The 24,577-nt window shown below is 44.1% G+C and overlaps 1 protein-coding gene across 1 annotated transcript in view; it reads right to left on the bottom strand.

Moving 5' to 3' along the window:
• Positions 1-24,577, bottom strand: part of IQCH (IQ motif containing H) — a 307,537-nt gene that overhangs the window by 211,036 nt on the left and 71,924 nt on the right. Inside the window, exons 5-6 of the mRNA XM_030192830.1 lie at positions 22,349-22,468; positions 6,059-6,179 (exon numbers count right to left, since the gene is read on the bottom strand). Of these exons, the coding sequence (XP_030048690.1) occupies positions 6,059-6,179; positions 22,349-22,468 (241 nt within the window). The remainder of the gene's footprint in view (positions 1-6,058; positions 6,180-22,348; positions 22,469-24,577) is intronic.

Genomic DNA, 24,577 nt, shown 5'->3' with positions numbered 1-24,577 from the left:
TCTCTCACTGAAGTTGAAAACACAAAATGATTAGCAAAGTATAAGACAGCTAGACCAAACATAATCCTATAAGTCAAACACAGTGAACCTTGTCATTGACTTTATTGTTAAAATGGAAGCGGTGCAAAGAAAAGCTATGAGAATGGTAAGGGATTTGCGTTACAAGACGTATGAGGAGAGACTTGTTGACCTGAACATGTACACTCTGGAGGAAAGGAGAAACAGGGGTGATATTAATTAATCCGCAAACGAACCTTTCCGGAGATGGGAAGGTGGTAGAACAAGAGGACATGAAATGAGATTGAAGGGGGGCAGACTCAAGAAAAATGTCAGGAAGTATTTTTTCACGGAGAGAGTGGTGGATGCTTGGAATGCCCTCCCACGGGAGGTGGTGGAGATGAAAACGGTAACGGAATTCAAACATGCGTGGGATAAACATAAAGGAATCCTGTTCGGAAGGAATGGATCCTCAGGAGCTTAGCCGAGATTGGGTGGCAGAGCCGGTGGTGGGAGGCGGGGCTGGTGGTTGGGAGGTGGGGATAGTGCTGGGCAGACTTATACGGTCTGTGCCCTGAAAAAGACAGGTACAAATCAAGGAAGGTATACACAAAAAATGCACATGTGAGTTTATCTTGTTGGGCAGACTGGGTGGACCACGCAGGTCTTTTTCTGCCGTCAACTACTATGTTACTATGTAACCTGCATAAATCAATCATAAGGCCGTGTTCTCAACAGTCTATAATTTTGTTAACAACTGCTTAGAACAGTCAAGATAAATAACATTAAAGTAATCCAAGAATCTTAGGACCTCTTTTACAAAGCTGTGCTAGTGATTCCTGTGCGACAAATGAGAGGAAGTCACCGTGCAGCTTTGTAAAAGAGGCCCTCACTATCAATGCTTGTAAAATTAAGCAAAATTGATCTTGTTCAAAGTATTTACGTACTCTATGAAGTTTGTGCACGGTGCTCGTTGGATTAATATATTGATGTGTCTGTGATGTAAATTTGGAATCCAAACAAACTCCCAAAATTCTAACAGATGTTGAAAACTGATAAGTAATATTTTTAACCACCACACTTGAGTCAACTTCACTCGAAGCATTGTTAATAAGTAAACATTTTGTTTTATTGGTATTCAATTTTAATTTATGAATCCTCGTCCAACTTTCCAATAAAATAACCTCCTGGATTACCATAATTTCTGATGATACAACTGAATGAATAGGAATTAGAACCGTTATATCATTTGCATAGATATAAATTACAAAAATGATGCCCTTTAACGAGACTGCCCAGGAGCATCGGGCCGCGGCTTGGTGTCCCAATGCTCCCGGGAATAATTACTGAGGTAATTAAGGGCCTTGTTTATTAAGCTGCACTTTTATTTATTTATTTATTGCACTTGTATCCTACATTTTCCCACCTATTTGCAGGCTCAATGTGGCTTACAGAGATCTGTTATGGCATCGCCATTACAGGGTAATAGATACAATTGGTGTTACATAGAGATCAAGGATGTCATAAGAGAATTAGTAAACAGTTATAGAAGGACGTCATTCAGAGTGGAGTGGTGATGTGTAATAGTTATACTACGGATTCTCGTGGTAGGCCTTATTGAACAGATAGGTTTCAGGAATTTGCGAAAGTTGGTTATTTCGTTAATTGTTTTCAACTTTGTTGGTAATGCATTCCACAGTTGTGTGCTCATGTAGTAAAAGCTGGTTGCATGTGTTAGTTTGTATTTTAATCCTTTACAGCTAGGGAAGTGTAGATTAAGAAATGTGCGGGCAGATCTTTTAGCATTTCTTGGAGGTAGGTCGACAAGGTCTAGCATGTAAGTTGGGGCATCTCCATAGATGATGGAGTAGAGGAGTGGCCTAGTGGTTAGGGTGATGGACTTTGGTCCTGGGGAACTGAGAAACTGAGTTCAATTCCCACTTCAAGCACAGGCAGCTCTTTGTGACTCTGGGCAAGTCACTTAACCCTCCATTACCCCATGTAAGCCACATTGAGCCTGCCATGAGTGGGAAAGCACAGTGTACAAATGTAACAAAAAAAAAATAAAAACTATAGTACATATCTTGAACAACATTCACTCTTTGAGTGGGAGCCAGTGCAGTTTCTTTCTTAAGGGTTTTGCACTTTCATTTTTTGTTTTTCCGAATATGAGTCTGGCTGCGGTATTCTGGGCTGTTTGAAGTTTCTTGATAGTCTGTTCTTTGCAGCCAGCATAGAGTGCATTGCAATAGTCCAGGTGGCTTACTACCATTGATTGTACCAGGTTGCGAAAGATGGATCTTGGGAAGAAAGGTTTTATTCTTTTAAGTTTCCACATGGAGTGTTGTAGGCACACTTACATTTTTAGCGCACTAGAGACACCCATAGGAATATATGTGTCTCTAGCATTAGCACACGCTAAAAACTCTAGCATGCCTTAGTAAATAGGGCCCTACATTTGCTGATGACACAAAGTTATTCAAAGTTGTTAAATCGCGAGAGGATTGTGAAAAATTACAAGAGGACCTTACGAGCCTGGGAGACTGGGCGTCTAAATGGCAGATGATGTTTAATGTGAGCAAGTGCAAAGTGATGAATGTGGGAAAGAGGAACTCAAACTATAGTTACGTAATGCAAGGTTCCACACTAAGAGTCACCGCCCAGCAAAGGGATCCAGGTGTCATTGTTGATGATACGTTGAAACCCTCTGCTTAGTGTGCGGCAGTGGCTAAGAAAGCAAATGGAATGTTAGGGATTATTAGGAAAACAAAAACGAGGATGTTATAATGCCTTTGTATCGCTCCAAGGTGTGACAGAATCTCAAATACTGTGCGCAGTTCTGGTCACTGCATCTCAAAAAATATATAGCGGAATTAGAAAAGGTACAGAGAAGGCAACAAAAATAATAAAGGGGATGGGATGACTTCCCTATGAGGAAAGGCTAAAGTGGCTAGGGCTCTTCAGCTTAGAGAAGAGATGACTGAGGGGAGATATGATAGAGGTCTATAAAATAATGAGTGGAGTGGAACGGGTAGATGTGAATCGCAATGAAGCTATTAATTAGTACATTTAAAACAAACCAGAGAAAATATTGCTTCAGTCGACGTATAATTGAACTCTGGAAGTCATTGTCAGAGAATGTGGTAAAAGCAGTTAGCTTAGCAGGGTTTAAAAAAGGTTTGGAGAATTTCCTAAAAGAAAAGTTCATAAGTCATTATTAAGATGGACTTGGGAAAATCCACTGCTTACTTCTAGGATAAGCAGGATAAAATCTGTTTTACTGTTCTGGGATCTTGCCAGGTACTTGTGACCTGGATTGGCCACTGTTGGAAATAGGATACTGGGCTTGATGGACCTTTGGTCTGCCCCAGTATGGCAACACTTAAGTTCTTAACCTTTCCCCACTTGGTATTGAAGTGCACCCCCAGGGTTCCAGCTTGATCTTCTGGAAATTGATGATACATCCCAGTGAGTGAAACACTTGAACCACTTGAGAGGTTTCCCACCGATACTACTCCTCCAACTCTGATTTGATGAGCCAATCATCGAGATATGGATGGACTAACACACCTTCTCTGTGAAGGGCCAAAGTGCAACAGCTTCCTCCATGACTTGCACCCCAGCTCACCTTCCAATGCCGTGAGGGAGTCAGGCTGGGTCCCATGCTATTCTCCAGCTATCCCCTGGGTGGTGACTTGCTCTCTCAGCGGACTGCGCTGTGTGCCTTCCCCTTAGGGTGTGCACGCGTACCTTGGCCCACGATTTAAAGGGTCCACATAGGGAACTGTGGGAGGCATGCCAAGAGCGACATCACTGGCCTGGGCATATTTAAGGGAGGCCCATGCTTTTTTTCGTCGCCTTTGTAACGGGTCTGCTTGGGCCTTGCTTCGTGGTGTTCTGCTTTGTGGAGGAGTAGTTTGGTGGTTAGTGCAATGGACTTTGATCCTGGAGAATTGGGTTCGTCCCACTACAGCTCCTTGTGACTCTGGGCAAGTCACTTAACCCTCCAGTGCCCCAGGTACAAAATAAGTACCTGTATATAATATGTACACTGCTTTGATTGTAACCACAGAAAGGCGGTATATCAAGTCCCATCCCCTTTCCCTTTGCAAGGTCTCCTTGTGTTCCTGCCCTGTTCCAGCTCCTGCCTTGATCCTGCCCCTGTTCTTGTTCCTGCCTTGCTTTGGACCCTGCCTTGCCTATTTCCTGTCAAGCACCAGCCTTGCCTTGTCTCCAAGTTCCTGCCATACTCCAACCTCACCTTCAGCCCTGCCTTGTCTCCAGATTTTGCCTTCCCTTGGACTCTTGTTCCTGCCCTGCCTATTCCTGTCTTGCCTAGACCTTGGTTTCTTTTTTGTCGCTTTGTCTTCTGCGCCTAGCCTTAGTCTTGCCTGTCTTGTTTGTTGTTTTGTCCAGTCCTGCCCGGATCCAGTTCCTGCCTTGTCCTTGTCTTGCCTGTCTAGACCCAGTTTTAACCTAGTTCCTTGTCTTGCCTTGTCCTGCCTGGGTTCCAGTTCTAGTCCTACTGCCTTGCTTTTCCTTGCCTAGTCTGGATCTGGTTTCTGACTCATCTGTCTTGCCTTGTCTAATTGTGTCCTGTCTAGCCTAGTCCTGCCTTGCCTTTCCCAGTCTTGTCTAGCTCTAGTCTTCTCCAGTTATGCCTTGCCCTGCCTGGCCTTGTTCTGTCTAGTCTTGTCTTGCCAAGTTCTGCCTTTGTCCTTGCCTTGACTTCTGCCTTGTGCCAGCCTAGGGGACTTGTCTGCCGCAGCTCTGGCTGCAGTCCAAGGGCTCACCTTTCCTGTATCTGTGACACATAGGTACCACCACCACCATGATCTTTGAGAAAGCCTGTGAGGCTTGTGCCAATCAGTGGTGTTTTGTGGTCGGCTGCCACCCAGGGCGGATCGCCGCTACACACCCCCTCCCCGGGTGCAGCATTGTCCGTCCCCTATGGTAGCAGCATCCCCCCCCCCCCCCCCGTCACATCACCTACAAGAACCCCTCCCAGGTGCATTCTTCCTACCTGCTGGGGTGCTGGGAGCAGCCGCGCGGCTGTCGGCTCCGCTGGTTCTGGGGAAGAGGGAGCAGGAAACCAGTGGAGCCGACAATCACGCGGCTATTCCCTGCACCCCTCCTGCAGCACGCCCTGCCCTCGGAACGCCACTGTTGCCAATCCAAAAGAAAACAGCCTGAAACTGGCAGTGGCAGCTTAAAACTGCAAATCTCAGGTATTTCGGGTGTGACCTTCAAATTTCAATACAGGGGTAAGTGTGTGTTGGATGTGGTAAGAAGAGGTTACATGTTGAAGTTTTCCTGCCATCTGATAGATTTTTCATCCTTTCTCCCTAGAGGGCAGCAGTTTGTATCACGTTGCAGAAGTTATAAGACTTGGAGGCAGTAATTTTTATCCTATGAGAACAGTGAGGCACAGGCTGCTACTCATTTGTTTTGTCATGCAGTGAGGAAACAGGAAGTGACATCAGCTTTGGGAAGGATGCGGCGAAGGGAAGCCTGTAGGGCCAACGCAGGCGGCGAATATGAATCGATGCTGCCACCAGCAATGCATTGGAAGTATAACGAGGACAGGGGGGGGGAGAGTTCAGGGAAAGGGTCATTTGCTGGCCCACAGGCAGGGGAGGAGAGAGTTGCAGACATGTTGGGACCAGCAGCAGAGGGGGTAGGAGGGAAGAGAGAGAGAGAGAGAGAGATGTTGGATGCAGGGATGGAGGGGAAACCACAAACAAACCTGTACTTTATATATCTACTGTGCAGAAGGGCAGGGGACATTGTAAGCTACTAGGGAGGTGGGGTAGGAGGGGGGGGGAGGGCCCACCCAAGTTAACTCTGATTTCACCCAAAATAGCAGGTCTGGGTACTCCACTGTATCAATCAGAATAAGTGCTTCCTGCTTGTGCTTGGAGAAGAGGGTTATGTGCTGAATACTAAGAGGGGAACAGGAGAAATCAGATTTGCAGGCTTACATGCACTCTGGGGACACATCTCAAAGGCAGATCCTATTCCATATTCCCATTCTCAGTCACTTAGACATGTGGAACCTCACCTTTCTTTGCATCTTTCTCTGTCACTGGTGGTGGGGTGAGAGAGGCATCGATGCGATGAGTTGCAGGAAGCACAGAGAGACGCTGTACTGTAGGACCCTTCACAATCTTCTCAGACTGCACCTGAGAGTTAAAGAAATCAGCCATGAGCAAACACATTGCTTTCTCCAAAGATCTCCAGAATCCACCTTGTTCCTTCCGCCAATATTATTTATCGATTTAAAATTTTTCGCAAAAACCTGCTTGTTCCCATCCTAAACTGATCCTGGCCAATAATAAGCGGGTCAGTGATTTTTTCAAACGCTGACCTTCGCTGGCTACATTAGCTTCTGATACTCGTGCCAGGCCATGTGCGGGCACAGGCACTGAATACTCAGGGCAAATTGTCGGGCAGCTAGCTGCCAGAGCTTATGTGGGTCCCAGGCAATATTCAGCCAGGTCCCGCATAAGACAGTTATGCAGGGTGGGATTTGGCTGAATATTGGCTGGGACCCGCATAACTTTCAAAACCCTTTTTTAAGAATCTCAAAAAAAGATATAGCGGAATTAGAAAACGTACAGAGAGGGGTGATGAAAATGATAAAGAGGATGGGACAACTTCCCCATGAGGAAAGACTAAAGAGGCTAGCTAGGGCTCTTCAGCTTGGAGGAGACGAGATATGATAGAAGTCTATAAAATACTGAGTGGAGTGGAATCACTCATTTACTTTTTCCAAAAATACTAGGACTAGGGGCATGCAATGAAGCTAGTAAGTAGTCAATTTAAAACAAACCGGAGAAAATATTTCTTCACTCAATGTATAATTAAACTCTGGAATTCATTGCTAGAGAATGTGGTGAAAGCTGTTAACTTAGCAGGGTTCAAAATAGGTTTGGCTAATTTCCTAAAAGAAAAGTCTATAAGCAATTATTAAGATGGACTTGGGAAAATCCACTTCTTATTTCTAGAATAAATAGCATAAAATCTTTTCCTGTTCTGGGATCTTGCCAGATACTTGTGACCTGGATTGGCCACTGTTGGAAACAAGATACTGGGCTTGAAGGACCTTCGGTCTGTCCCAGTATAGCAATATTTATGTTATGTAACAATTTTTCAGCTCTGTTAGGATATTTTTTATGCATTTTGTTATATAAGTTGAATTGTTTTTTGGCTACATATTTTTTACATTTAAGAGCTAACTTTAGCTAATAAGATGACAGTGAAAGTGGAATAAGTGTTTAGAGTTCTCGGAGTACTTTTGCATACTACCTTGTCTTTAACACCACAAGTTAATGCACTAATTAAGTCAGTACTTTTTAAGTTGAATCAATTTAGAAGCATTCATTCTTTGTTAAAAAGCATTTTTCGATTCTAGTTCAGTCCGTTTTTTGTCATACTTGGATTACTGTAACATCTTATATTGTTTATTATCAGCACATAATCTTTCCCATTTACAGGTATTTCAGAACTCCACAGCTATGATGATTTTTGGTAAAAAAATAAACATCAGATCACGGAACTCCTTCTCTGTTAAGTCTGCATTGGTTGCCTGTTACAGCCTGTCCTACTTATAATCGAAAGAGAAAAACGCCTATATTGTGACCCAAATCGGGAGATGGGCGTCTTTCTCCCGTGGGCGCCCAAATCGGTATAATAGAAAGCCGATTTTGAGCGTTTCCAACTGCAATCCATCGCAGAAACGGGTAAAGTTGACGGGGGCGTGTGAGAGGCGTGGTGAAGGCGGAACTGGGGCATGGTTATCGGCCGAGGAGAGATGGGCGTCTTTAGCTGATAATTGAAAAAAAAAGGCGTTTTTACCGCGATTTTGGGTCATTTTTTGTGGACCCTTATTTTTCACGAAGAAGTCCCAAAAAAGTGCCCCAACTGACCAGATGACCACTGGAGGGAATCGGGGATGACCTCCCCGGACTTCCCCAGTGGTCACTAACCTCCTCCCACCAAAAAAAACCCACTTTAAAAACTTTTTTTCCAGCCTCAAATGCCGTACCCACCTCCAAGACAGCAGAATGTGTTATATCCTCTGACAGCCTTTCCCTGGTTCTGAAGTGGCTCTCGGGTGAGTGTGACACCTTTTCTGTTATGCGCACTGCAGAGTCACATCAGCAATGCATTGTGGTGGGTGTAGGGTATTGGGCTCCGTGATTCCACTAGCTTGTGGCAAATGCTCACGATGTTGGTAGTTGGTAGGCTCTACTCCCATGGTGCTTTTCCCCCTGCTTACTGGATCAGAGTGTGCCCTGTTTTGTTTCCGGTAGTCCATGAGGTAGAGGCCATTTTTGTAAGCCAGTTTTAGATCCCTTTCATGTGTTAGCCATGTTACAGAACTTAGTTCTTACCTTGAATGTGGCTGAAAGAGGGCATTGTACACCATTCTGCCAGCTCTGACCTACAGCTAATCTCAGTACCAGGGAGACTCGTTGCCAGTGGGGCACAACCTCTGATCGGGAGATGGGCGTCTTTCTCCTGTGGGCGCCCAAATCGGTATAATAGAAAGCCGATTTTGAGCGTTTCCAACTGCAATCCATCGCAGAAACGGGTAAAGTTGACGGGGGCGTGTGAGAGGCATGGTGAAGGCGGAACTGGGGCGTGGTTATCGGCCGAGGAGAGATGGGCGTCTTTAGCTGATAATCGAAAAAAAAGGCGTTTTTACCGCGATTTTGGGTCATTTTTTGTGGACCCTTTTTTTTCACGAACAAGTCCCAAAAAAGTGCCCCAACTGACCAGATGACCACTGGAGGGAATCGGGGATGACCTCCCCAGACTTCCCCAGTGGTCACTAACCTCCTCCCACCAAAAACAACCCACTTTAAAAACTTTTTTTCCAGCCTCAAATGCCATACCCACCTCCAAGACAGCAGAATGTGTTCTATCCTCTGACAGCCTTTCCCTGGTTCTGATGTGGGTCTCGGGTGAGTGTGACACCTTTTCTGTTAAGGGCACTGCAGAGTCACATCAGCAATGCATTGTGGTGGGTGTAGGGTATTGGGCTCCGTGATTCCACTAGCTTGTGGCAAATGCTCAAGATGTTGGTAGTTGGTAGGCTCTACTCCCATGGTGCTTTTCCCCCTGCTTACTGGGTCAGAGTGTGCCCTGTTTTGTTTCCGGTAGTCCATGAGGTAGTGGCCATTTTTGTAAGCCAGTTTTAGATCCCTTTCATGTGTTAGCCACGTTACAGAACTTAGTTCTTACCTTGAATGTGGCTGAAAGAGGGCATTGTACACCATTCTGCCAGCTCTGACCTACTGCTAATCTCAGTACCAGGGAGACTCGTTGCCAGTGGGGCACAACCTCTGATCTGCAGTTAACTGTGAGTAAGCATGCTTATTCCAATAAAGGACGTTTTCGGAGACATTAGTCTTCAGGTGTCAACTGGTGTGCCAATGGTATATAGCAGCAACAAGTCGTAGAGGCCTGCGTGTATGCAGGTCCCTGGAGCACTTTTAGTGGGTACCGCATTGCACTTCAGCCAGGTGGACCCAGGCCCATCCCCCCTACCTGTAACACTTGTGCTGGTAAATGGGAGGCCTCCAAAACCCACTGTACCCACATGTAGGTGCCCCCTTCACCCCTAAGAGCTATGGTAGTGTTGAACATTTGTGGGTAGTGGGTTTTGGGGGAGGGGGTTAGGTGCTCAGCACCCATGGTAAGGGAGCTATGCATGTGGGAGCATTGTCTGAAGTCCACCGCACTGACCTCTAGGGTGCTCAGATGGTGTCCTAGCATGTCAGGGGGGCAAGTGTACTACGAATCGTGGCCCCTCCCACGACCAAATGGCTCGGATTAGGACGTTTTTGAGCTGGGCGTTTTTAGTTTCCATTATCGCTAAAAAAAAACAAATGCCCAGCTGAAAAACGTCCATTTTTTTGAAATACGGTCTGTCCCGCCTCTTCATATACCCGTTTTCAGACATAGACGCCCATGGAGACAGGTGTTCGCGTTCGATTATGCCCCTCTGTATGTCCTATAAATTGGCGTACTGGATTTATAAACTTTTTGAAGGATCTTGTCCAGACTATAAAACTAAAATATTTACTTTTACTGTGTCTCTATCAACTTCCAGAGCAGAAAGTTCACACCTTCTTTCTTTCTTCTTTCTTTCTTTCTTTCTTTCTTTCTTTCTTTCTATATCTGGAATTAAATATTAAAAAAGTTTTCTTTTATATATCAAACAGTCCAAACTTGGAATTCTTTACCTTTAGATCTTAAAATTACGCCCCATATATTTGTCCTTTTGAAAAAAGTTGAAAACTAATTTGTTTAACGATGTATATTGATCTCTATCACTTTCTTTTAAGTCTATTGTTTTTTAATTTTTGAAATCCGCTTTGAACCAATTTCGTCTGGAGTTGTTGGCCTATAATATAAATACTGGATCATATCATATTTTTCAGTACAAAAAAGTACAATTATTAAAAATAATACATATGACTGTGGCTGTGTTGACATTTATCAGTGCTGTCATTTCCTGATATGAGAACAATAAATATTTTCCGATAAGCTGAATTTGTAAAATTGTTTTTCAATATTATATTGTGAACAAGCATTTCCTCTAAAAACTTGGGGTTTTTTTTTTACTCTTTTGGTTTGTTTTTTCTAATGTCATTTACGAAATAGGCACAACATATCCACCAGAATGCCTCGACTGCCTTGGCATCCTTTTGTAAAACTAACCCCCAGATCATTTTTCTGAGCGCACACTCTTTTGAACGCTACTCCCTTGTTGCCTTCCAACAGGGGCCTCCATCAAGACCAGATACGGCAAAGAAAGCCAAGTCCCATCAGTCATGCTCATGCCAAGACCACCAAGCAGAAAAGTGAGCTAGTGCAAAGTTCTGATGAAACAGCCACCAGGCCGGCTAATCCAGTAGCATCTTAATATTACAAACTGGCCACTGCACAGCACTGTCACCAAGTTACAAGACCAGCCAGCAAACAGAATGATTTAATTTGCAAAGAAAGCAGCTACATAAAGCTTTGCAATAAGTCCCATCTCTGCTAGGCATAGTTTCATTAAGACTTATTAAGGTAACAACTCAGACACTGTTCCTACTGATTAGGAACACGTTGTACAATTGTTTGGTGTCATTAATTTATGTAATTTAGAATAAAAAAGTTAATTAAATCCAAGCAAGATATGGTGATTTCTGCAGTGTGAAGCTGGTGCAGTTGTTAATAATGGAACAGTTACCAGGATGCAGCAGTGTAACAGCTGTGATAGAGAAGCGTCTCGGAAAACAGCAAATGCAAAGAAAGGGTGGCTCAAGAGTTGGGATGCCGATTTCAGGCGAGGTGAAATTTGCACGCTTGTGCTCCTTAGTTTCCCAGGGCTCAATCGATATTCAGCTAGCGGTGGTGGTCCAGCTTCATCTCTGGATGTTCAATGCCAGGCCACTGAATATCCAGGCACACAGGCCGGTTACGTGTGAAATTCAGTACTTAACTGGATATGGCAAATTCGTTTCATGCGGTTAGCTTGACGGAGTTTAAAAAGGGGTTAGATAGATTCCTAAAGGACAAGTCCATAGACCGCTATTAAATGGACTTGGAAAAATTCCGCATTTTTAGGTATAACTTGTCTGGAATGTTTTTACGTTTGGGGAGCGTGCCAGGTGCCCTTGACCTGGATTGGCCACTGTCGGTGACAGGATGCTGGGCTAGATGGACCTTTGGTCTTTCCCAGTATGGCACTACTTATGTACTTATGTACTTATGTACCAGTTAAGGTATCTGAATATCAGCACTTAGGGGTAATGCATCTCTCTGTGGTACAACCAAAGTGGTTTACATATTATATACAGTTTATTTATTTATTTATGACATTTATAGCCCACATTTTTCTCAAAACAAGTTCAATGCGGCTCACAGTTTAAGAGAAACCATTGAAAAACCAATTTTAGGTGCAAAGAACATTTGGTGACAAAACTCCAGATAACAATATTTATTTATTAGGATTTATTTACAGCCTTTTTGAAGGAATTCACTCATACAATCAAGGTTTATGGAAAATATGCTCATGTATTTATTGTCATTTTATGATATTTGAAAATGTTATTTTAATGTAATTATTATTTTTCCAAAATATCGCTGGGTCTCTAGAGAACAGTAGCATAGAAGACTAGAATAGAAGACAAGACAGACAGGCTATTCTGTTCTGGTATTTTGCGTGACCAGCTGCGGTCCTGGCGTTACCTGAATTTCAAAGCTCTACCATACATCTTTTCTAGATACTCGTACTTACCAAAGACAAAACCAACACCAGCCTCTCTAAGACCTGCAGGATCTAAAAGGCTCTTTCTGTTATCAACATTTGATAAATTATGGGGAGAGCTGTAAAACATAGGTCAAAGATGCACACACTTAAAGAGAAATTCAAAAGCAAAGTAAATACCAAAACTAGAAACATATAACAGCACAGAACACTACCAAATAACTTCTATATGACCACAGTAAATAGGTCTAAAGTATTATTATTATTATTAGCATTTGTATAGCGCTACCAGACGCACGCAGCGCTGAACACCTGACACAAAGAGACAGTCCCTGCTCAAAAGAGCTTACAATCTAAATAATACAGACAGACAAGACAGTTACGGATGAGGGAAGTACTGGTGAGAAGGAAGGAAGGAACAAGGGAGGGCAAATGAGGGCTAGGAGCCAAAAGCAGCAGTGAAAAGGTGGGTTTTCAACATGGATTTGAAAACAGGTAGGGATGGAGCTAGACGTATAGGTCCAGGAAGTCTATTCCAGGCATAAGGTGCCGCGAGAGAAAAGGAGCGAAGCCTGGAGAGCAGCGAAGGAGAAGGGGGACGACAAGAGAGATTTGTCCAGTGAGCGGAGTTCACAGGGAGGAATGTAGGGAGAGATGAGAGTGGAGAGGTAATGGGGGGCTGCAGAATGGATGCACTTAAAGGTCAGTATGAGAAGTTTGAACTGTATGCGGAAGCGGACAGGGAGCCAGTGAAGTGACTTGAGGAGTGGGCTAGTGTGGGTATAACGATTCTGGCGGAAAATAAATCATGCCGCAGAATGAACATAAAAGTAGAAACATAAAATAAAAAAGAAATCCAAGCCACAGCTAGCAGGAACAACGAGGACATAGTAACATAGTAGGTGATGGTAGATAAAGACCTGAATGTTCCATCCAGTCTGCCCAACAGCCACATTCATTATCAATTCTAGATCAACAACGAACGTAATATTATTTAGTTGATCATGGTCTTTCTTTGGTGTTTCTGGGACATAGACCATAGAAGTCGACCTGGTTCTGTCCTTATGCTCCAACTACTGGAGTTTCCATCAAAGCTCTCTCCAGCCCACCTAAACTGCATAGGAACTCAGGCCATACAACCCAGCCCAGCTCCGGCCTTAGCTGATGCAGCCAGAGTCAACATCTAAGCACCAATTCACATGCAAACACATATGAAACCCTTTAAGTTTTTGGTTTTTTTACTGGAAAACAGGAAACTGGGCTAGATGGACCATTGGTCTGATCCAGTATGTCTATTCTTATTTTCTAATAACAGATTCTGTGTGTTGTTCATCCCATGCCTTTTTGAATTCCACCACAGGTTTTTTTCCCACCACCTCCCTTGGAAGGTCATTCCAGATCCAGACATCCACCACCCTCTTCGTGAAAAATAATTTTCTGAAATTACTCCCAAGTCTAATCCCCCCCCTTCCCCCACAACCTCAATTCATGTCCTCTAGTTTTACCACTTTCCCTTCTCTGGAAAATATTTGTTTCTATATTAATACCTTCCAAGTATTTAAACGTCGGTATCATATCTCCCCTGTTCCTCCTCTCCTCTAGGGTATACAGGTCTTCCATTCTCTTACATCCTCCAAAACTGAACACAATACTCCAGGTGGGGCCTCACCAACGACTTGCACAGGGGCATCAACAGCTCCTTTCTTTTGCTAGTTATAGCTCTCTACTTATAACCTAGCATCCTTCTGGCTATGGCCGCCTTGTCACACTGTTTCGTCACATTGAGATCCTCAGATACTATCGCTACAAGATCCCTCCCCCTGTCTGTGCATATCACCCTCTCACCGCCAGCACATATGTCTCCCTTGGATTTCTACTCCTTAAGTGCATCACTTTGCACTTCTTTGCATTGAATTTTAATTGCCAAACATGAGATCATTTTTCTAACTTCTGCAGATTCTTTTTCATGTTTTCCACTCCCTCTGGAGTGTCCATTCTGTTACAAACCTTGGTTTTGTCCACAAAAAGGCAGACCTTACCTTCTAAACCTTTGGCAATATTGCTCACATATATATTGTAGAAACAAAAAAGTCTAGTTGGACACAATTTCAGCAAGAAAATATCACTATAATGGCAATGGTGAGCTGAAATTCCAATCAAGGCATTCAATGGTATCCTTTACTATCTATAGTGTATTATAAGCAGAGAAAATGACCTCATCAGTCCAAGCTAGGCGTTACTACGCTTCATGTGCTCGAACGCCAGCAAACTTTGGACTCCGTTATAATCCTCGGTCATGAAAAAACTCTGCTCACTATCTTTATTTAATATCAAACATTGGAAAAAGTATTTAATGTTACTTAGCTTTTTAATCTTGCCCTACGGGGCTCTCCGTTTCGCTATATATAATAAGCTTCTTCAGGGGGCCAAGCAACTTTTTGGCTAATCACGATATCTCATAACATGGCGTTTCTGCTCCTATGACTCCGGTAGTGAAAAGCCATATATATTGAACAGAATTGGCCCCAGCACCGATCCTTGAGGCACTGCACTACTCACCTTTCCTTCTTCCAAGTGAATTCCATTAACCATCCTCTGGCATCTGTCCGTCAACCAGTCCCTAATCCAGTTCACCACTTTGGGTCCTAACTTCAGTCTCTCAAGTTTATTCAAGCGTATCCTATGAGGAACCATGTCAAAGGCTTTGACAAAATCTAAGTGGATTACATCTAGCGCACGTACTTGATCCAATTCTCTGGTCACCCAGTCAAAGAATTCACGCTAATGTTTTATGCCCCTTATTCCATGTCTTACACTTCTCTTAGCCAAAGAAGAGGCCCCCATATGTTTGAAATAAAGCAGTTAATCCTTTCACCATCAAAAAAATCCGCAATCAAGCGGAGAACTCGAACGCCCCATGGGAAAACATAGATATGGGTAAAAAGTGGGATGTTTGACCACGGAAATACAAATCCTGGAGACAATATCAGGTGTCACTGTCAGAGTGTCAGTGTGTGAGCCTGGCAAAACGTCAGCCCGGCTACAGAGTAAGTGCGGCTGCGCCGAATTATTGAAGGGAGGAGAAAACGGTATTTGGACGTCTTTCTGGGCAGGTGAAGACAGTACAGAAGACTGTTGAATTTGAAGAAGTACTGTGGGTTACGTTAGTCTGTCAGTATCTTCAAAGAATTAGGACTTAATCTGTAAATTAGAAGGAAGTGGAATCGAGGAGGAGAAGGTAGGCCAGAGACTCCTGATGCAGGCCTGTAGGCCGAAACACAACAGTTGTGTCGAGTCTTTTCTTCAATAAAGAAGTTTTTATGATATTTTCTCCAGGATTTGTATTTCCGTGGTCAAACATCCCACTTTTTACCCAATCCTTTCACCATCACCAGATCCAATGGTTTCTACATTGATAACTTTGGACTTAATGACATAAGAATTAGTTCTAGAGAGGCAGAACCGCCTGCTCCATAGGATTCTGCTCTTCTGTGCAACTGAAATAAATGACGAGCATCCTTCTGAATCACTATAGGGTGTAGAAGATGGTTAACCAATCAGTTAGCTCCTTTTCTTAACCTTCTACCCTTTTCTTTCCAGTGATCTGGTTGCTGATGTAGCTCTGAAATGTGGTGTCCAAATTACTAAAATATAGGCAGTACTGAATGTAGCTCTCTTATTAGGGACTTAACATCTAAACCACCATGATTTTCACAAGTCCCAATACTACTACTACTTAACATTTCTAAAGTGCTACTAGGGTTACGCAGCGCTGTACAATTTAACATAGAGGGAATGTCCCTACTCAAAGAGCTTACAATCTAAGAGACAAGTGAACGGTCAGACCGATAGCGGCGGTCAAATTGGGGCAGTCTGGATTTAGTGAACGGTAAGAGTTAGGTGCCGAATGCAGACTTGAAGATGGGCAGGGAGGGGGCTTGGCGTAAGGGCTCAGGAAGGTTGTTCCAAGCATAGGGTGAGGCTTGACAGGAATAGTTCCCTGGATAAAATTGGTTGAGCTGGCGCTGGAACGGCGTAAGGGGGAGGTCCTTGACACAGCCGGGAGGCGAAACATGCATGTCGGACAGCTTTGAGCCCCCAGTTCGAACAGATCTAAGATAAGAGTGTTTAAAATGTTAATATAAAAGTTAATGTAAAAGATAAAAGCTGGTGAAGAAGTTAGTGCGGTTTAGAATGGCCATAAAATCATTATTTGGCAATTTAGCACTTCTGAGGCAAGAAGAAAATCGTTTGAACTATATGTAAAAGTTATGAAGTAAAAGTATAGTGGAGGGGAGAACAAGTATTGGGACTTGTGAAAATCATGGTAATTACTGTCATTTTCGTCTGTAAAGAAACTCAGAACACACATAAGAAAAGTCTACGTCTGACTAAACTGGTAGAAACTTCCAACAAGTCGTAAATGTTCCAGAGTTCTAATAAGAAAAATGTCTCCTACCTAGCAGAGAAACAAAAGGGATGTTATTAATCTCACATAGCTGAGGAAGCCTTTCAGGTGAAATAAAACACATATCTCATGGTCTTCTTGTATCTAAAGAGAGCATCATGCTGTCTTTCTCTCCTTCCTCTGTGTCACTCTCTTTCCTTCTGTATGTTCAACACTATCCGATTCTTAAATGGCCAAAATTCTAGAACATTTGTTATAAGCAAGTTCTAGACCAGAACCAGGAATTATGCTGTGATGTCATTGTAAGAAGACTTTAGTTCACAAGGTTTAGCACTGTAAGGTGGGTCAAAACAGAAATAATTGCTCATTATTTAGATATTCTAAATCCCAAGTTTTGATTTGATTTTCTTGTTTGTTAATTTTTGAGTAGGTGTGATTTTTTTTGTTCTCTACCTTGTAAAAGGTGGATTATAAATAAAAAAAACCCTTAACCTCACAGTCCTGAACCCTCAAGACTTGCAGCTAGCAGTCCCTTCTACCATCTTTGCTAATCCCTTCAACAAGAGAGAAATTAATGCACTGGATCTGCAAGAAGATGTTCCACTGAATGTGGAAACTAAAAAGAATAAGACCTTTCTTCCCAAGGAGTGTTTTCCGCAAACTGGTACAATCAATGGTGCTCAGTCATCTAGACTATTGCAACGCACTACAGTGGTGGAAATAAGTATTTGATCCCTTGCTGATTTTGTAAGTTTGCCCACTGACAAAGACATGAGCAGCCCATAATTGAAGGGTAGGTTATTGGTAACAGTGAGAGATAGCACATCACAAATTAAATCCGGAAAATCACATTGTGGAAAGTATATGAATTTATTTGCATTCTGCAGAGGGAAATAAGTATTTGATCCCCCACCAACCAGTAAGAGATCTGGCCCCTACAGACCAGGTAGATGCTCCAAATCAACTCGTTACCTGCATGACAGACAGCTGTCGGCAATGGTCACCTGTATGAAAGACACCTGTCCACAGACTCAGTGAATCAGTCAGACTCTAACCTCTACAAAATGGCCAAGAGCAAGGAGCTGTCTAAGGATGTCAGGGACAAGATCATACACCTGCACAAGGCTGGAATGGGCTACAAAACCATCAGTAAGACGCTGGGCGAGAAGGAGACAACTGTTGGTGCCATAGTAAGAAAATGGAAGAAGTACAAAATGACTGTCAATCGACAAAGATCTGGGGCTCCACGCAAAATCTCACCTCGTGGGGTATCCTTGATCATGAGGAAGGTTAGAAATCAGCCTACAACTACAAGGGGGGAACTTGTCAATGATCTCAAGGCAGCTGGGACCACTGTCACCACGAAAACCATTGGTAACACAGTACGACATAACGGATTGCAATCCTGCAGTGCCCGCAAGGTCCCCCTGCTCCGGAAGGCACATGTGACGGCCCGTCTGAAGTTTGCCAGTGAACACCTGGATGATGCCGAGAGTGATTGGGAGAAGGTGCTGTGGTCAGATGAGACAAAAATTGAGCTCTTTGGCATGAACTCAACTCGCCGTGTTTGGAGGAAGAGAAATGCTGCCTATGACCCAAAGAACACCGTCCCCACTGTCAAGCATGGAGGTGGAAATGTTATGTTTTGGGGGTGTTTCTCTGCTAAGGGCACAGGACTACTTCACCGCATCAATGGGAGAATGGATGGGGCCATGTACCGTACAATTCTGAGTGACAACCTCCTTCCCTCCGCCAGGGCCTTAAAAATGGGTCGTGGCTGGGTCTTCCAGCACGACAATGACCCAAAACATACAGCCAAGGCAACAAAGGAGTGGCTCAGGAAGAAGCACATTAGGGTCATGGAGTGGCCTAGCCAGTCACCAGACCTTAATCCCATTGAAAACCTATGGAGGGAGCTGAAGCTGCGAGTTGCCAAGCGACAGCCCAGAACTCTTAATGATTTAGAGATGATCTGCAAAGAGGAGTGGACCAAAATTCCTCCTGACATGTGTGCAAACCTCATCATCAACTACAGAAGACGTCTGACCGCTGTGCTTGCCAACAAGGGTTTTGCCACCAAGTATTAGGTCTTGTTTGCCAGAGGGATTAAATACTTATTTCCCTCTGCAGAATGCAAATAAATTCATATACTTTCCACAATGTGATTTTCCGGATTTAATTTGTGATGTGCTATCTCTCACTGTTACCAATAACCTACCCTTCAATTATGGGCTGCTCATGTCTTTGTCAGTGGGCAAACTTACAAAATCAGCAAGGGATCAAATACTTATTTCCACCACTGTATATGCCGGCTGCAAAGAACAAATAATCAAGAAACTCCAGACAGCCCAAAACACTGTAGCTAGACTCATATTTGCAAACCAAAATTTGAAAGTGCCAAGCCCCTATGAGAAAAACTACACTGGCTCCCACTCAAGGAACGCATCACGTTCAAAATATGCTCACTAGTTCATAAAATTATCCATGGAGATGCACCAGCTTACATGTCAGACCTGATAGACCTGCCACCTAGGAATGCCAAAAGATCATCCCGTACATTCCTTGATCTGCACTTCCCCAGCGTCAAACTTTAGCTACCTGAGCACACAGCTATGGAACGCACTGCCGCGCAGCTTGAAATCGATCTACGAAAGAACAAACTTCCGCATATTACTGAAGACCCATCTCTTTAATAAAGCATACCACAAAGATCAACCAATGTGAATATACATAACTCGCACATCTATATTCAGAACTGTTTTATAATATCTGCTTGTATACTATTACTCTGTTTTGTTTATTATCATCATGCTGACCAAGATCCTGCAATACTAAGTGATTAACTACTAGCACTCTTCCACTACTCATGATGTATTGTAAGCCACTTTGAGCCTGCAAAGAGGTGGGATAAGGTGGGATACAAATGCAACAAATAAATAAATAAATAAATAAATAAATAAATGTATATATTTAAGACCCTGCACTGATCTGCCCTATATAAAGAAACTGTGCTCTACTTGCCAGACTTTGCTGAGGAAGGGGCCTCAACAGCCACTAAAGCTTGTATCTGAAAAACATTCATTAGCTTAATATAAGTATTAACTCCACCCAATTAGTCTGGGAATTTTATTGCTTATTAAGCTGTACCAACATGGTCTACTTTTATTAAACACCAGTTACTACCATGCGTTAATGTTTTCTCACTGGAAGCATATCCTGGGATAAGTACTGGTGGCTTTCATTGGTGGGCTCAGCCACTGTAAGACAACAAAAAGGACCAGCTCTTCCTTAAACTGCACTCAGCACAGGATGACCCACCACTGACGCCCTCCAGATCGCACTTTCTGTCAGCTAGCAGGTGTGAGGAAGAAGGGATGCAGAACTTCTGCAGACAGCACATCTGTTTCTGTAAACAGGGAAAGGAAGCAGCCCAGACGGAAAAGAGTGGCCAGCGTGAATGACAATACATGTCCCACGCGGGCAGAAGGCCAGCTTACGGCAGACAGCAAATCACGGGTCCCATCTCATTGGAATTCAGGGATGGGCCTCCGTTCGTGTCCAGAGACAGCTGTAAAGCAGCCGCCCGTAGCATTGCAAGCAGGTGCCTGGATTTTATTTCAAGAAATCTGCTAGCTAGGTACAACAATGGTGGCATCCCCTGCACCTCTGCCTAACAAAATGACAGCCCATCTCACACTCCAGATGACAAGAACAAGTTTAAAAAAAAACCCTGAAACAAATGGTGACCTTTCCAAAGATTAATTTGTTTACCACTGTCAGCTGAAACCGGGGAGGCTCTGCACAGGCACAGCTCTGACTGTACTGTACCAAAAAGCATTTTCTTGACTTTTTCTCTGCGACAAGAGCAGTTTATTAATTCACCATGCTTCTCGCTATGCTTTCAGAAATGTGCAATTACTGTAGCACAACATTAATTTGTTTAACTCTAATTCAGCATCCTTCACTAAAGTACGCAGTCAGCTGGAATCAGAGCAATGTTTTCAGACATCTCATTCTCCCCCCCCCCCCCCCCCCCTTCCTTCCTCTGGCTCTTGAAATGGTCAGAGATTAATGAAACACAATTATTTTACAGTTTGTAGAGCTCAGTAATGGAGGTCTTCATGCTGACAAGATTATGTTTCACTGGACCCATACGGCTGTACGGGAACTCTAGTATAACACCAGTCACTTCTTCAGAGTGATCCTAGTCAGGCTTGGATTGTGCCGCCGATAAGGGTGTGGGACAAGGACAGAACAGATGGAACACGGAAGGAAAAATAAAAATAACCATATGTGAGCCATTGAGAGAAAAGATACCACAAGTGGGGTATGCAACTTATTTATACCACAAGATAGAAAGATATCAACTGCATAATTCTGCGTAAGCCTCAATTATGGACTAATTATGTCTTTAAAGAATGATTAAAAAAAATAATCACATACCACACTTTAGATACCTGCAGTTTCTAGGCTGTAGAACATGAAAATCATCACAGTTGTGAAAAAAATTGCATCGTCCCTTTCTACTGACCCTACAGTACACAAAACCAAAAATGAAAGTTGGCCCTCCCAAAGTGTATAGACTTTACCTCTGTTATTTGTAACTGCACTTTTGGTACCTTTTTATGCAGCAGGTCACATATTTTCAAAATTCTTTTCCCATCCTAAGGCAATGGGAAATGCAAGAAAAGAATCAGTGCCTCAGAGTAAATGAAAAGGTTCCTAGTTGGAGTACGTGAGGGGATCTGATGCTGAAAATATGTTCTCAGTTCAGTCATCAAACATGTATTCTCCAAAAGAAAAGGAAATGTGGGTATGAGAGAAACATGTATGTGCCAGACTTCTATAAAGTACTAACAACTAATCATTTCTATAGTGCTACTAGATGTACACAGCACTGTACACATTATATGCAGATACTTTCTCTGTCCCTAGAGGGCTCACAATCTAAGCTTTTGTACGGGGGGGTTAAGTGACTTGCCCAAGGTCACAAGGAGCTGCAGTGGGAATTGAACCCAGGTTGCCAGGATCAAAACCTGCTGCACTAACCATTAGGCCAATCCTCCACACGAAGTGCAAGGAAGTCACACTCCCAGAGGATCTGGGGTCCATGCATGGGGCTGAATGGGGGGCAAGATACAGTGGAGATAGAGCATGCGGGCTGAATGAGGGGTGGTGTGGGGGAAGCAAGCACAAGGGTAAGAGTGAGGAGGGTAGGGAAGAGCTAGTGGAGGGACAAAGGAGAGAGAGTAGGTGGAGGACAAGTAAGTGACAGAATATGGGGGTTGAAAGGGAAAGTAAAACAAGTGGGGATGGGGGAAGAGGAAGTGGGAAGTGTGGTGGGGGTTAGGGAAGATGGAGAGAATCCGAGGAAGGGATCTATAGGTCTTTTACATACTTAGCAATGTATCTGCTGACAAGAGCCAGTCTTGTCCCACTGCTGGTCCCATCCTTCCATTTGCAAAGGCAGGTGACAACTTTAGCTAAACAGATGTCTCCAACATGATCACATAACTCATTAACCAATAACTTTATTTGACTTTCTGCTTCTGATATTCTACCAAAATCTCAGTGACCTATGGACCTCCTCAGCAAGAAGAGGAAAAAGCCAAAAGAAACCACAAAGAAATGTTAAAGACTAGTTTCCAGATGTGTAATTGGTGTGATTTACTCACAGGCACTGCCTTTCTCCGACTGATGTGTGGGAGCATGATCCCGAGATTTTCATTCAGCAGTGTTCTGTTGATGGCATTTTCTGGGTCCAAGATGATTTTAGAGCTCAGAGCCAGTCTATGCTGTAACAAACGGAGACCAGGAGATTGTGTCAGGCTTATGACTGGTATATCCACAGCTTAATGCAATGGCTCAGCACAGTTACAACCCTCAAGCGTTTGAAGCTGTTTCAGTTCAGTCCATTTCGAAAAATTCTACAGTAAGTATGAAAATGACATCCATTTTTGATCGTAACGTGGGTAATTTGCAACATGTAATGCATGTTTTACAGATGGAAACAGCAAAGTTGCTTATGTGTAACAGATGCTGTCCGTAGACAGCAGAATTAGTCAGCCACACATCATGTGAAGACTTTCCCACATGCAGTTGTCTCTCCAGGCTCCTCAGTTAGTTTAAAGCTGCAAATCCATTCTCAGGGAGGCATGTGATATTGTGTGTCTGATTAATCCTGCTGTCTATGGTACAGGTAAGTAACCTTGCTTTCTCTGTCAACAATGCAGGATTTAATCACACACGTAACTGCATAACTGGCAGCGTGGCCAATGGACAGGCATGGAGCCCTCACAGACACAGGCAGAGTGGAGTGTATGTCAAAAAGAAACGCTTTGTTATTGAACCAGCAATCAAAATAGCACAGTCTGCTTTTGTCACAGACTCAGGCTCAGATATGAGCAACAATCGTAATGACAATTATTTCCTCATCACTTAACAGTTCTATCTCGTCAGGCTTCCTCAGTACAGTTTAAGTCCTGTCACATAAATCCAAGCCTGGCTCCAGCTGGGACACTTAAGCCTGGGTCTTCACAGATCAGTGGCGTTCCTAGCCAGAATGGCACCCGGGGCGGATCGCCGATGCGCCCCCCCACCCCGGCGAAATGACACCCCTCCCCCTGGGTGCACACCGCTGGGGGGGGGGGGGGTGCCGTGGCGCGCGCCTGTCGACTCCGAAAAGTTCGTTAACTTCGCTCATTCGCTGCAGCTCCCTCTGCCCCGGAACAGGAAGTAACCTGTTCCGGGGCAGAGGGAGCTGCAGCGAATGAGCGAAGATAGCGAACTCGGAGCCAGGCACGCGCCGTGGCACCCCCCAGCGGCGTGCACCTGGGGCGGACTGCCCCCACCGCCCCCCCCCTTGGTACGCCACTGTCACAGATAAATAAAGGCACTTTGCAGGCTTCTGTGTGTTCTCATGCAACCCCTGGGTGAAGGGGCGTAGCCAGACACCCAATTTTGGGTGGGCCTGGGCCCAAGATGAGTGGGCAGAAGAACTCTGCCCTGTCCCACAAGTGATTTGGTCTCTCCCTCTCTTGCCTGCATGCCATATGGTCTCTCAAACATCCCCCCCTTACCCTGCATACCTTATAAATAGCAGATTTTCACCAGCAACTAATACACACTGCTTATGTTGGCCCCACAGCCTTCCCTCTGATGCAACTTCCTGTTTCTGCATAGGCGGGAATACATTAGAGGGAAGGCTGGTATACAGGAAGGACATTTGTTGGGAATTTTCAGCTGGTGGGGCTTAGGGACCCCTGCCACACACTTCATAGGTGTGCTGCTACCGGGTGGGCCTGAGCCCAAAGTGGGTGGGCCTGGGCCCACCCTTGGCTACGCCACTGCCTGGGTGTCTACTTCTTAACACAGGATGCAACACCTGTGAGCTAGGGCCACTCCTTGCTTTCCCCACAGGTACTGCAGCCCAGTCAACACTTTGAGAGGATTCCTTCACTTGAAGCCACCCTCCAGGAGACCTCTGCATTTGGGGTAACTTTGATTCCTTTGGAACTTTAGGTCCTATTGCAAAATTAAGATGTGCAAAGGGAACTACAGGAAGCTGGTGTATATCAGGATAGGCAGTTGGGCATTTTCCTCTGTCCTTCTCATTTTGGCCGAATGAGAGCTGAGTTCCTGTGCCTCCTGTCTTTATTGAACAGTTGTGTGTGTTTCTGTTCCCCCTGCCTCAAGGTATGTGTTGATCTGATTGGAGCTGTTGTCCAGAAAACAGGGGCTTTTGTCTGCCTTGTCTCTGGGCTGGTTTACTGCTGGGTCTTTAACTTCATATTATCCTTGTTTTCTGGTATTACTCTAGGCCTTGCCTTATGCCTCAAGATCCTGTTCCTGGCATGAATTCTTCCTTTGCACATTTGCATAGGTAAGCGCTGTCTTACCTGTTG

This window comes from Microcaecilia unicolor, chromosome 1, assembly GCF_901765095.1.
Source record: "Microcaecilia unicolor chromosome 1, aMicUni1.1, whole genome shotgun sequence".
NCBI lineage: Eukaryota > Metazoa > Chordata > Amphibia > Gymnophiona > Siphonopidae > Microcaecilia > Microcaecilia unicolor.
This window is presented reverse-complemented; position numbering and strand designations above follow the sequence as displayed.